At 37.0% G+C, this 14,727-nt stretch overlaps 1 protein-coding gene across 1 annotated transcript; it reads right to left on the bottom strand.

Annotated features, from left to right (window-relative positions):
• Positions 1 to 1,481: 1,481 nt before the first annotated feature.
• Positions 1,482 to 3,769, bottom strand: LOC113360203. The gene is made up of 3 exons (XM_026603738.1): positions 3,595 to 3,769; positions 1,878 to 2,517; positions 1,482 to 1,773 (listed from the first exon to the last, which is right to left on the bottom strand). Exons 1-3 carry the CDS (start codon positions 3,767 to 3,769, stop codon positions 1,482 to 1,484), a joined length of 1,107 nt encoding a protein of 368 aa, XP_026459523.1.
• Between the last annotated feature and the right edge of the window lie 10,958 nt (positions 3,770 to 14,727).

Raw genomic sequence — 14,727 nt, 5'->3', positions numbered from 1 at the left:
ATATGGATGTGATGCTTAGATTATAGGGAGATGAATAGGGAGGTGGAGAATAGGGAGTCAACTAGCATTTCCGTTTTTTTCCTTCTTTTCTTTTTTCTATGTTTCAGTTATTCTAGATCCTACACCCATTACCTATGTCTGGGTTGGCATAGTGCGCAAAGAGGTGACAGAGAGCTAGCTAGAAGCCTAGTGGAACACGGCTACACACCAAAAAAGTGCAATATGCTTAAAGAGATAAGAGCTAACCGGGAAGAAGAAGCATCTTATGCACATAACTACACAATCATATCCAGCATAACGATTTACTTAGACCTCACTTTCTCATGCCAATTCAATTTATTAAATCATTGTTATCAATCGGATAAATTGTTTCGTTTGTGATTACTCAAAATATCAACCTATAGTAATGTGCCAGCTTCATCCAAATCAGCAACGCCAGTTGATCTCAAGCACGCTCTGATTGTGTGTCCTGGAGAAACGCAATCACATGTACATGTAGTCAAATGTTTGAAAAAAGATTCTTGCTGCGCACCCACCTGTCAAAAGTCCCATCGAGCCAACTCGTGGAACTAAAGAGTATTGAACAAAAAAAAAAAAATAGTTGGATAGCTAGTGTAAGAGAGGATTGCCGTTCTATTGGCCGCCTTTGCCAATGCAGCAGCTGCCTAGCAAGCTTCCTTGAAACACATTACCAAAAAAAGAACAAAAAAAAAAAACTAGTTGTGTCCATGTAATCCACCATAGTTCGTGGCCCTTTTGCTATAGGGCTGGAGTGGCCGCCAGGAAGAAAGCATCTTTAGGCCTCTCGGCTAGTGGCGTGGCTCTAAAACCAGTGGACATACTTGTGTACAATTGGGAGAATGGGGTGGATACATGCTTTGATGTCACAGGAGTCTCTCCCTTTTCCGGTCATGGGCTACGTAGTTTTACACCGGGACATGCAATCTCAGCAGCCGTAACTCGCAAACGCAACAAATGTTTGGAGACAAGCAGTGCCCATGGGTATGTTTTTGGAGTCCTGGCTTTCACAACTTTAGGTGAACTCGAGATGACATGATTTTTCTTGAAGAGGCTAAAGAACTGCCTAGTTAATTACAATGCCAAAAATAAAATAGTTGGCTCTTTATTTCACGGGATAGGTTTAGCTATCCAGAAGGGAGTCGGAGCATAAATTGTTGCTGGACTCCCAACCATTCATGTACAAAACAATATTTGATTTTTTATTAATAATAGCCCCTGGAGGCAGTCTTTTTCATTAAAAAAAAAAGAACTAGTTGTGTCCATGTAAATCCCAAATAATACTCTTAGTATCTTCAACCCTTGAAAGAGCTTTCCAGTTCAGAGTGTTGTGTTCCGGTATGACTGCCTGAAGAGTTCTAGTACATCTCTCTTGAGGCATGTGCGTCCACCTCATCTTCTTGTTGTGTCTAAGAAGCTGTGTCCTTTTGAGTCCTTCTGCTAGTAAGGCATGTGCGTCCATCTCATCTTCTTGAGGCATATGAAAAATCCGATTTTTCTTGTCCACCCCCAGCATAAGTATCCGAGTGAAGTGAAACTAAGCTCTCTACACAAGTTTCTGTACAGAACCTTGATGTTAGACGACCAATACTTAATCCACCACAGTTCCTCCATACATCATAGTTCCCCAGATCAATCTCCACAATCCTAGCTCTTTCATGTTTCGGGTCATAAAAAATAACCGCTGCATTCCTGAACCAGTTTTCTAACTGAATCTCTAATAAAATCTCTCCATTTTTTAACGATTGTATGCGCCTTAAGCACCAGACGGATGGAATGACAGATTCAAATGTTAAGCGAGAAACGGTGTAGCGCTTGGTCCAAAAATCTCCAACTCCATAATCTTTCATCACCCATACCTCAAAACAAACACTATAATGGCTACCAAGCATGCATAAACAATCTTCCAAAATATCGATACGTTATCTTTAAACTTTTTGTCATCATCAAAAATCTGTAGCAGTGGTAATTCGTAAAATACTTCTTTTGCCATGTTAAAACAAAGTAAGACTTGTGAAAACTTGTTGCTTGATCTAATGGGACATGGATTTGCTAAACAGTGTAGAGCATCGTGAATACACACACTCTTAGTTAGTTCATCTCTAATTTTGTAAGGTATGTAATCAATTCTTCTCCATGAATTTGAACTCAGTGAATAAACCTCGACTCGGGAAACCATGATATCATCGTAAGAGTAACGGCTTGTTACTATTGTTACCAACTTGTACTCATCCCTCACGCGGTCGTATCCAAAGCCATAATTTCTTACTATCCCGAATTCGATTTCATTAGGTGCTTCTGACCTTGGTATTATTTTGTACTCCCTAGTAGCTGGATTCCACAAACCAGTAACCACATCCAAAAAACCAATTTTAACGAAAAACAAACCATTACACGAACCTATTATTTGAATGACCGCGAGAAACATATATTTTTCGAATGGAAAATCCATCCGCTTCTGAATAACCACCTCATTTGGTGAGGATTGATGATCATAATCTATGCAATAAACGCCACCATTGTCAGTCGTCAAAACGAGCATAGAATTATTGTTTTCAATAAAAAGCTTGAGATGGTTTTCAACAAAATCATTATGCAAGGGAAGTGTAGTGTTTGTAATTGTTTAAATTAGATTACACATTATGGCATAGCACTAACATTTTTTGCAAACGTTTAAATGAAATTTCCCATTGACTTGGTATTACAATGGGATGCATGATGTGGTAAAAATAAAATAAAATGCAATATCTATGTTTTCCCATTTGTAAAAATCGTTATTTGTGTCGTTTCTCATACTAAATTTGTGTAAATTATCTGGGAAAAATACTCCAATTACCTGTGAATGAAAAATTGTAATGTTTTACAATGTGATATAGAGCATAATGATCCATATCTTGTAAATTTTGTTTAATATGCAACAACAATCAGAGGAAGTAATCAAATTGCAACACAAACGTAGTAAAACAATAACTAGCGCTACTTTTGCATCATGTTTTCACTTTAAGTTCATAAATTTTTGGACCGGCTTAGTGCTCCACATCGTAGAGCCAGAACAGGGTTTTTCACCTAAAAAAAACAACAATATGCTCCAAGAGATGACTGAGCTAGTCGGCCAGAAGCAGCATCTTATGCACATAACTGCGTCAATCCTTGCACAAAATAATATCCAGCGAATTACCTAAACCTTCCTTTTCCATGCAGACAATTTATTCACCTAACTAGTCATTATTATCGATTGAAATAAATTGTTCTGTTCATGAATACTCAAAATCTCAAGCTGAAGTAATGTGTCAGCTTCATGAGAATCAGCAACGCCAATTGATCTCAAACTCTATTGTATCTTCAGGAGAAACACAATCACACAATATGTATTTCAAATCATTTAGTGGAATGTAATCAAACATCTTAATTAGGTAAATATTTTCCTTTGTATCTAGAAACTCTTTTGGAGTTCGGGTTAGTTAAGTTTATAATTATGACAACACCTCGCCCGATAGTCTCTAAACAGCACGACCTTACAGAAAAGCCATCTGCTTCATTTGAATCTGATCCTTCAAATGTCGAAAAACTCGAAACCTGCATTTTCTAGATCCGATTTTTCTTGCCCACCCCTAACATAAGTACCCGAGTGAAGTGAAACTAAGCTCTCCACAATTGTTTCTGTACAAAACCTTGATGTTAGACGACCAGGGACTTTGTTCTTCAATCCATCATTCTTTCCAAGATCAAGCTCCACAACCAGCTCTTTCATGTTTTGGATCATAGAAAAACAAAGCTGCATGTATCAACTGTAAGGAAACGTGGGTTTCCTAGTATAGGTTAAATTCTTAGTTTGAGTTAATTACCATATTAAGATGGGATACCTAAATTGATCATGGTTTCCTAGTATGAGTCGGTTTCCTAATCCAAGGAGGCCAAGACTTGGGAACCAAGTTTTTGACTCCTATATAAGGAGCTCTAGGCTAAGTTTCTTAGTCATGGAATCCTCAATGTAAATCTCGTAGAGATGTGAGGGATTCGTCCCACCTATTGTGGTGGTTATATGAGAGACCTAATGGTGGAAGGAGTGCATCATTATGGTGTTTATGGGATACTTATCGATGTTGGAAGATATATCGTTATGGAGTATTCATATGGAGATGTTGGTAAGACATCTTGTTAAGGAGAAGATCTTCTTGGTGGTGTTGGATTAGATTATTGGTGTTGAGATGAAGGCGTCCATGATAATCTATATCAAGGTCTGCAGAGAAGATTGTCTCGTTGTGGTAAATAATGTGGTAAACATTATCTCGTATGGGTGAAGATGCTATTTTGGATCTTATAGGGTGCTTGTAAGAGTTCTTATGTTCGGTCACATTGTGGTGAGTCGATGGATTGATTTAGTCAATCAGTTGTGTAATTCTCAGTAGTGATTCTATAATGAATAAAGAGGTCATAACCGTTTGGTGGATGTATACAATATTACACACATTGTGTATATTGTTGAACCATGTTAAATCCTTGAGTACTTTACTTCTTGTTGCTTTGTTTATGGCTTGCATCTATGTGGTTCTCTTTCTCTTCTTCTTATCCCAGATCATAGTAAGGTTCATGGAGCAATCCGAGAGATCAAGTGTTTCTTTTTAGCTAATATGTTTCCGCAAGATTAGCACATAGATGGATCTGAACCCCAATAATTGGTATCAGAGCATTATGTTATATACCAATTGCCCCAACAATTGGTATCAGAGCTTTAGGTTGGGTAGAAGATTTAAAGAGAAAGTTTTGGATTTTCTGGTTGGAAATTTTTTTTGAAGACGAAGGATTTGGTTTCATCAAGTATGTGAGGATTTGATGTTATAGCTTCCGAAGATGCAGAGTTTGATGTTATCAAGTATATGTAAGATTTGATTAATCAGTTTGGGAAGAAAGCAAAGTAAAGCGGACTTCTAAAGAAATGGGATTATATCAGGTGATCTGCATTCTATGTGGTCAAGATGTATGGTCTTGATGTTTTGGTGCTCTACATTGAAGATTTGGCATTGATACTTATTTGAGCATAAACCCTATGCATGGATTCAAGTAAGTTAATTAATATCTATACTTCGTAGCATATTCTTGTGAACTGTTTGAAATACCTGCTTAGAGTGGTTTTCAATTAATCATGTTTGCTTGGCAAGACACAAGAAGGCAAGAATATCGTATTTGGGATAAACATATTATTTTGTATGTTTGTGGAAGTAGAGATGGAATATAAGCATGTCAAAGTCTCATTATTGTTCCAAACCAAGGAAACAATAATTTGGTTATGAATCGTCATCAGTTGGATTATGTTGTTGCTTGTCTTTAACCTGAAGTTGAAGAATGTGAAGATGAAGTCATATTCGTTCTTCCTTAGTTGTTTGTTACAATAAGTATTTGGGGAAATCTCGTAGTAGGTTTCGTTTTGGAAATATTGTCCGTTGGACAGGGTTTGATATGTTCCATAAGTGAAGAGTTTGATTTTCAGTCTTAGTATTTGAAGCATGTGGCTATAAATAAGTTGCAGGACATGGATCATCGGATGAGATGTGATATTGTTAGTGGTGGAGATATGGATTCTTATTATTGTATAAGAAGCAGTTTGTCGACACAGTTTTTTAGGGTTCATTTATCTGTGTTGAAGTTTGACATTATGTCAGGTTGAACAATGTTTTCTGGAGTTTCTCTCGTACTGTTTCCGATGGAGAAGCTAGATAGTTTGTGATCTTCTGATTCTTGTCGATGACGTTCAATCGAAGAGTTGTTTTTGTTATACACCATTTGAAGTCGATCGGAGCTGGTTGAAGTGCAAGACCGTTGTGAGAAACAGGTTGGTCTATTTGTGTTGCGGATACGTTCCTACTTTGGTGAAGACCCGTTATAAGGAATTAAAAAGGTATTGCTTGGACACTTCAAGAGTTCAAAGAATAAAGATACAATACTACAATGTGTATGGTGGTGTGGCTAAGGAAGCTAGCCCATACTACTTGGAGAAAACACGGTGCATGATCTAGTAGGCTACAATTTCGGCGTGTTTTTCCATCAACCTTTTATTATGCATTGGCTATTTGATTTCCTAATGATCAGTGTGAGACTTTCTGTTGGAGAGAGCAACATTATAGAAATGATAATATTTGGGGGTTTTCTCATCTGCTATAGTTATTGAAATTGATTTCAATAGTGACAGAGCCTGTAGAGATGAAGGTAAAAAATTCTATTGAGAAATTTTGTTCAGCAACGATATAGTTTCCGTCAAGTTATAAAAACAACAACGTCTTGAATTTCTTGGAGCTTGAGGAAGTTACCGAAGGTTTCATATTATGGCTGGGTGTGATTGGGTCTTTGTGTGAGGACGGATTATCAGATTTCGAACGTTGGTGTACGTTTTTGGAGCAAGATTGGAAAAGGGATATGCACAAGAGAGAATGTGTGACATTATGTATTGTTATAAGGGTAACAGTAAATTCTTCGACGATGGTCACAGTTCTATCCGAGTCCGATTGTGTTTTGGTTTGACTGTCATGAAGTCGAACTACATGCTTGCTTAAGAAATTGATAAAAGACTATCTTGAAAATTATGCCTGTAAAAGGACATTGTTGTCAAAGCCCGTTGAAGTTTATGAGGTGATGTATAAAATGATGGTGTGTCAGTTGTTGATGTCTCTGTGAAGCTGGACACGTGTTTGGTATGTATGGAATGGTTGGAGATATTATGAGCTTTTTTAAAGGAGTAAAACTGAATTCGGGAACTATGATCGTAGAATCATGATCCAGTCGGAATAGGCTCGTAAAGAAAGATTCATATATATGAGCTCGAGATTGGCACGGAGTGGCAATGATCCGTGGATTGGTTGTATTTGGTACGCGGTTAGAGTTATGCTCAATATGCTTTGGTACATACAAGATGGTTAGTTTCTTGGAAGCTAGCATGGAGGTTGGTTTGTTACAAACTAACACAAAGTATCTCGTTAACTCGCTTTGGTGGACATGCTCGTGGTTGTTTTAAAAGATTTAGATTGTGTATTGGCTTTGTAAGGTCTTTGATACTTCAATATGGATGTGTTCAACTTAATGCATTATTTATGTTTTATTCAATTCAATATCTTATCCTTGTCTTTAATTGGGCATTCTTTGTACCGTTGTTATCATACCTTATCTCTCTACTGGGTTGTGGCTCGTCCTTTTGTTTTGTATTTTTTTCCTCACCGTTTGAGGGTGGCTTGAAACAGTAAGTTTATTAAGCTTGGTGCATATAGCTTTGGGGGTCAAACTGAGTACGTTCACTTTGTATCCATGTATATTTTCATGTGTATCATAGTTGATGAGAAACGAGTCTACACCCTAAACAAATGTACTCCACAGGAATACCTTAGATTCGAGAGATTAATCTGTACAATTCTGGTTTAAACCAAGAAATGGTTGTTCCAGTCTTGTTTCAGTCACAAAATAAAGGAGAAACATTATCACAGTCATCTACTTGGTGTCAGTCTTAGGCGTGTTTGGAAGGTACAAAAGGTGTTGGTCATGTAGATTCAACAAATGCTATTTCCAGCCAAGACATTGAGCATGAAAATATGAAAGTCTGATAAGTGCGAAATCTTCTGAACAATGTAAAGGAATTGTACCCCGTAACCAATCAAACCAAGGGTCGCACCAATAGTAAGAACGAATGGAAGTGGTAAGTAATTTGCAGCAACACCGGAAAACCAACCTAAAAGCTTCCCGGCATCGGATGCAAAAGCTAAGTTGTTGAGCTGGAACTGTGAGATGGATAAAAGCTTTTTTAATTGTGAGGAGTAAGCTGGGAAATCTGTGTTGGTTCCATTGAAAGACTATAACCATATAATACCAACCAAACTTAACCATTGATAGATTGAATGAGACATTGTTTAGAAGAAGTTCGAAAAATTTACTACGTAAAATATGGTTAAATCCGGTTTTCTATATATTAAGAGAAGCTTGATACAAGAAGAGAGATCAATGAATAAGCGTATCTTCGTATTAATGACAAGATAAAAAAATCAAGACAAGTACTGGTGATCAAGAATTGTAATATGTGGTATCATTCTAGCCACTAATTCAAGACATTACGCGCATATGCAGTACTATGTTTTGAAAAAGAAGAAGTACATCAGCTTACGGTCGTTTCTGTGTTTTTCTCCGCTAGTTAATCGCCTTATCGATCGACAAGGATCTCTCGAGAAAGCACCCTAAAGCTAAGCAATTTTTCTCTTAAATTGTTTTCATGATACTTTAACTTATTTTCTACTCCTACTCAACTTCTTAATTATAACCAACTTCTTATATATTCTTGTTTCAGACAAGGAAAAGGAAATTGTACAGTTTATTAAAGAATAGGCCTACATATATTTAGATACTATCGCCAAGTATACTGCTGTTGCAATGTAATCAAGTCACCTTTGGTTGAGCTATTTATGGTTCATATCAACAAACAAGAGAGCTTTTAATGCACAACATTGCTGTGCGTTGCATTTTTGCAACCATTAAACCTCAACTTCAAATGTAACATCAAGGGACCATAATAACTTGGAAGAAATTGTTTCCTTCTTAATGACGGTTAATGCTGGCCATTGGTTTTTTTTTTTTCTCCATTGATTAGGTTCATTGTTTGAGGCCATTCATATTTGCCAAATTTTTTACCCTTAGGATCTTTGATGATGGTGATAGGATATTATGCTCTTTTTAATGTTATCTTGATAATTTTGAACTTACTGTGTCTGTGTGTTAATTATGAATTAGGTAGTGGGCGAGGATGATAATTGCTGTGACGTTTATGTAGGAAACAAGAAAAAAATCGGAACTGAGGCCATAACTTATGGGAACAAGTGTTTTTCTATTTTACGCAAACAAATATGTAAATGAATTATGATAAACGAAATAACTAGAAAGATCGACAACTGGATCTAAGGATACATGGGGCCAGCGGTGTAGACACGGTCGTGCCAGCATGCAAATTGGCACCTTGTGAAGAAAATCTCACGGTGGGTTCCAAAGACTATGTCACCCGCAAATTTTCCCGGAAAGATCTCACGGTCAACACACCACTCCTTTAAATTTGCATTGTGGCTTAAAAGTTATTTCATGGTCCGATTTTTGTTGATTCAACGCCTACCAGTTACTGCAACTTAGTGGATCTCATGGGTCATAGTCATTTTAGATTCAAACTTTTAGATTGTAGATAGAAAGCTAAAATATATATATCAATTGTTCCGGATGCCAAATGATCTACCACATATTATATTAGGGATTAATCCGTGCCGTAACCGCACCGGAATAAAATGGCTTTTAATAGTATATCAAGTGATTGTGAGTTTCACCATTAAAGCTTACTGTTCAGATTTTGTCCATTTTAGACTAAATCTAAGCAGGTTTATGTCTTTTGTGAGTTTCACCATTCTCTTCCGGTTACACTAATGATAATTTTTGGTATAAAATAGGATAACAAACCGTGAATAATTATAGCAAGAAAATCCACCCTGAGAGGAAATTAATGTATCATGAAATACATGGACCAAAGGTAGGGGGCGAAATCAGTATCTGGATTTAACTTACATTCTGTTTCGCCACCAAGCTACTTAATCATTTTTCATTTTATTGGTTTAACGAACAATACATTTTCTACATGACCTAGTCATGCTTAACCCGTGCTATAAATTACACAAACGGTGTTTCAAAACACTGATGAAGAATAGTTTTGAATTACAATTTTTGGAACGATCATATATATGATCTTTAAATATAAAAATGAACGTGGTTGTGGTAAAGGCTATTTCGGATTGGTTTCTACAAACCGTGTTTCAAAACAATATACCACTCTTGTGAACGAATTTAATGGCATTGCTGCAACTCCTATACCGAATCAATCTTAAGTAACTGAAGCACTACTTCCGTGAACTTGTTCAATAACAAACTGGTGGTTTACGGTTCAATAATCACAATCAGTACAAAAAGAGTTATCAAGAGAAACATATTCACTGGCACCTGTAAAATTGTAGCAACAGGCTTGCCCTTCTTTGCATGAAGTTCCTAGGGAATTACTGGAAATCTTATAATCTGGTTTGCATCAAAAATTACAACCCTATCGGTATTCTCTGCATCATTGCAATATATATGCCAGTGTACATTTCCTGCTGGATTAATAATTACAGGTAACCCACAAAAGAGTTCTCAACCTTAGCTGAGAGATAAAAAACTTAAAAAGACCAAGGAAAGGTGGTACACCCAACAAAATATGTATTAGGATGTAGGGCCTTTTGAGTATTTAAGTTTTTATCAACATAGTGCCGATCCCGGCGGTCATATTGTGTTACCCAAACGTATACATCCTCTATACAGCAGTATTGCCAAAAGTATAACATTTAGTTTTAATGGGCACTGGGAAAGCAAATTGAAGCCTATAGAGTCTGAAATAATTGAAAGGACAAAGAGGAAAACTCTTGGAACCAACTATACAAATTTTTTGTTGTTTGATATAAGTGCAAGAATCAACCATACGTCCTGCATCATACCGTAAAGACTCTCCCCGGTTCACCAATAAACCTTTGAAGAACACATTAATAAACTTAATAAAAATGAAATACCGGAGAATGCTTCGGGCTGCGATTTCTTGTACCTTTGCATCCCCATGTACAAATGCCTGTACCTATATTATGATTTGTCGATAACCAACGATTTCATTATCTGACTAACAAGATTACAACTGAAAGCACCTAATCTTACTCACACTTTTAGGAAATAATCCTAATACAGATACGTAAATTGATTATTCTTTTTCCATTTGAGCTTCCTATGAATTTGCGATAAAAAATGACATATGTACTATTCATGTGAAGAAGAAGAATTAATAAATGACAACAAAGCATCGCTTACCATCTAAAAAAAACATCGCTTTCATTAATTCACACTTGCAAACTGAGCTAAAGTCAGTGTGAATCCAAATATAATTTCACAAAGGTTAAGTAATATTAAGCTCTTTATCCCAGCTTTTCAAAAGTGAGAAAAGCTAATGCAGTTGATAGTAGTATGATCCTTAGATTCCTATATATACAGTAATTCTACGCTAATAAACTTGCATTCCTTTAAACTCTCTACTTTTGCCACAGTTTGTGGATACCAAAAACCACCCTCGACGCGTCGTGCCATATGGAAGCAGGAGTAACTTAGCACTTTTAGAATTAGATACATAGTATCTTAGCTTAGTTTATTTAATTTATATGTGAAGGACATTTTTATAAATTCATTTCTCCTCTTTAGTACTTAAGAAAATGGAAAATGGGTCATTTGTCCAAATATTTTTAAATCACGGTTCAAATGGACGAGTAAAAAATAGTTTGGGTGAAATGGCCAAAAAAGAAAATAGTAAGAATGAAACTGGTTTGTTTCATCCTAACTTAAATTTAAAAAATAGCAAGGATGAAACTGGACACATCTTGTGTAAATTAAAAATAAGAAAAAATATTTGAAAAATGGGCACGATGAAACTGGTTACATCCCGCCTATTTTTACATTTTTTTCCATTTAAACAGTATCAAAATCTAACTGTCCATTTTACCCAAGAATTGCTGATATTGGTCTTTTTAACCAATTTTGTGTTAAGAAAATATTTAAGAGAGAGAAAGGAATCCAATTTTATTTTTCTCTATCATCTTCTTATTCCCCAAAACTAGATCTAAAACTCCAAAACTTATTAATGGAGTATTATGTAAACACCAAATATTATAGTGAAGAACCATGGATGTAGATCCTATTATGGATCGAACCATATGTAAAACTCGAGTGTCTCCTTTATATTTTTAGTACCTTTAATTATCATATTCATGTTCATAGAAGTTTAGATTTAGAAATGGTAACTTGGGTGTAGCTATGAATATTCCGTAGTTACATTTTGGTGCTAGAAACAAAAAACCCGTGAACAAACGGGTTTTAGGGCGAAAAATTGAAATCTCAACGAAGCTTCAACCAGCACCATCAACTTCACGGTAGCAGGGAATGATTTGAAGTCTTAAATCTCGAACGAAGTCTTCATTGAGAATCTAGTCTCTAGTCTCAAAAGGACAAATCTCTTCCTTATCTATTTAACTATTCAGATCTGGGATTTTAAGTCTTTGCTCTTCATAAAAGCTTGATTTTCTCTCATTATCTTTAACTCAAAATTAGTTTTCTTTACGGATTTTGAACCTACAAAGCTCGTTTTACAAACACATGAGACCGATTGCAAAACTATTGAATATCAAAGTTTTTCAGCCGATCTGGGGATTTACATGGACAAAACTTAAACGAGCTTTCACGAATAACTCTCATTCTTCTTCGTAACACGAGATGCATAAGCCTTTTAGACTGCTCACTAAATTGATCTTTTGTCTGCAGCGATGTATAATTGAGCATCTTTCCCGGCCATGTTAGCAGCGAGTAAGAAATCAGTTTATTTCTGCGAAGTAGTTAGGCGGCGAGGAGAAAATTTGCATAAGAAAAAGTTATTCTCGTAGGATTCACCACCAGCTGCATGAGTAATCATTATCGATCAGTCCTGCCATCAATTGACAACAACGAGGAAAGTTAACTTCGCCAGCGAGTGACAAATTCATAAGTGGTCATTATTGATGAACGATTTCAACCAGTTACGAAAGCAATCAGCGAAGGAAGCACCCACCAGGCAACGGGCAGTTGATGTTCAAAACAATCAGAGGAGTATAGCAGCAGTGACAACTCAACTCTCTCCAGCCACGAAGTGAAGTTCATACGAAGATGGTCCAACTACGAGGATAGCCCAGTTAACGATTCGCAGAAAGGTATACAACTTCGGCAGTTCATCCATCTCGCAACGGTTAGACACTTCGGCCAGGATTAACCAGTTTAGCTTGGACGAGTAGAAGAGCTCAGACTTGGTTCATCGACTCAGGCGAAGCAACCCATCTCGTCATTTCACTTCGCCAACAAACTTCGACATCAACTCCAGCAAAGCAATCAAAGGAGCCATGAGCAAAACAACCAAGTATGACGAGTAGACAGTGATGACTTCGGATGAAATCTATTGTCGAAGTGAAGAATCAGCTCTAGTCCAAGGACTACAAACATTACGACCAAGAGGGAAGCATTCTTATTCTCTCATCTCTTATTCTAACGAGTATCATATTGCATTCTTGCTAGGCATACTGTTAAAACATGAACAACTCTACGAACTGCAATAAATTATTTATCATCTTTTATGGCATTTTTGAGTTACAAGTCACAGCAATGGACCGGCAGCAGTGGAGTGCATAAATTTGCAACAACAATGGGAAGACATGAGGATGACCAGAATATGAAGATGCGGAGAACAAGTAAAGGAAAAGAAAGAAGAAGATACTATGCAAAGCCAGCTCAAACCCTAGGGCAACGAGTTATGAAGAAAGACGCGGTGATCCAGTGTGCGCAAACAACTTCGACAAACTCATCTACTTCGTGCGAAGTCACGGAAATTTCAGCCATAACCATACGAAGTAGAATTGGGAGTACCTCTCAACGAGAAAAGAATAAGAGCCAAGTTTACTTCGTAGCAACAACAGTTTCACGAGCCTAAGTTCCACGAGTTACTTCGTCAAAATTATTCTGCTTAGAGCATCTACCTTCAAGGGCCACGAGAAACACAAACAAAAGGGAAGATTTCTTACTCTAATAGATCAAGAAGAATGAAAATACCATTGGAAGAAATTATTGATATGTACTCTGTAATTTCGTTAAGAAACTACTAATCCTTAATTGAAACTCACAGGGAATAAGTCACTGCCATGACATCACCTAATACTCATATTGAATAGCGAAGCAAGACAGAAACAAATTAAAGGAAGGGCATGAACACATGGTTACCAGTAGCGAAGAAAAGGTGCATGAACACTGTCCGAGAATGTCATAATTTACTTCGTCGACCATGAGTAAGAATACTTCGTCAGCCACCAACTTCGTCAGCCACATACACAGTTCCAGCAATGATGACGCAGCCCGAGCAAAAGAAGAAGGCGAAGTACCACTTCGTCTGAATATGAGGAAGAAACCAGATCACGAAGAACAAATATCCAGCGAAGTGCAACCACGAAATAAGGGACATAAGCAAAGCTTACTTCGCAACCTGTAGAGATCAAAGGCATATTCACAGCCAGCGAAGGCGCTTACTCCACGAAGTTAAACCAACCCACGAAGAAAAACCAATTACATTACCGGCAAAGAAACATGCAGATAAAGACATACCACCTACTGCCAATAGCTATACACGAACAACACAACCAAAAGGGAAGTACACTTATACACTCACTACTAACTTCAACCATTGCTCTCATTGCTCTCGTCTAGAAGCATGATTTATTTAATGTCTTAGGGGACGCTCAACTGAAAGTCTCTGATGCTTCCTGTACTAGTTTAACTATGAATTGCACAGTCCTTACTCGTCAACTACGATTAGTTTTAAAATTGCATGTAAATAATGTTGGGTGCAATAATCAAAAACAAAGAAAAATCAAATAAGCAAAAGTTATTGATACTTAGCTCTTTTATAATGGAAGTGATCGATTTGATGAAACGGACGAGCTCCCCATATCTCTGCAACAGCAACAAGGCAAAACTTTGGAAAAACAGAGTGAGTCACGTGTTCAACACGTTGCCCTTAAGACATTAGCGCCTGGCTACACTCAAGAGTGATGTTATAGCCCTCACAAG

This window comes from Papaver somniferum, chromosome 3 (assembly GCF_003573695.1).
Source record: "Papaver somniferum cultivar HN1 chromosome 3, ASM357369v1, whole genome shotgun sequence".
In the NCBI taxonomy this organism is placed as follows: domain Eukaryota; kingdom Viridiplantae; phylum Streptophyta; class Magnoliopsida; order Ranunculales; family Papaveraceae; genus Papaver; species Papaver somniferum.
The sequence above is the reverse complement of the archived record's forward strand: the minus strand, read 5'-3'. Positions and strand labels throughout refer to the sequence as shown.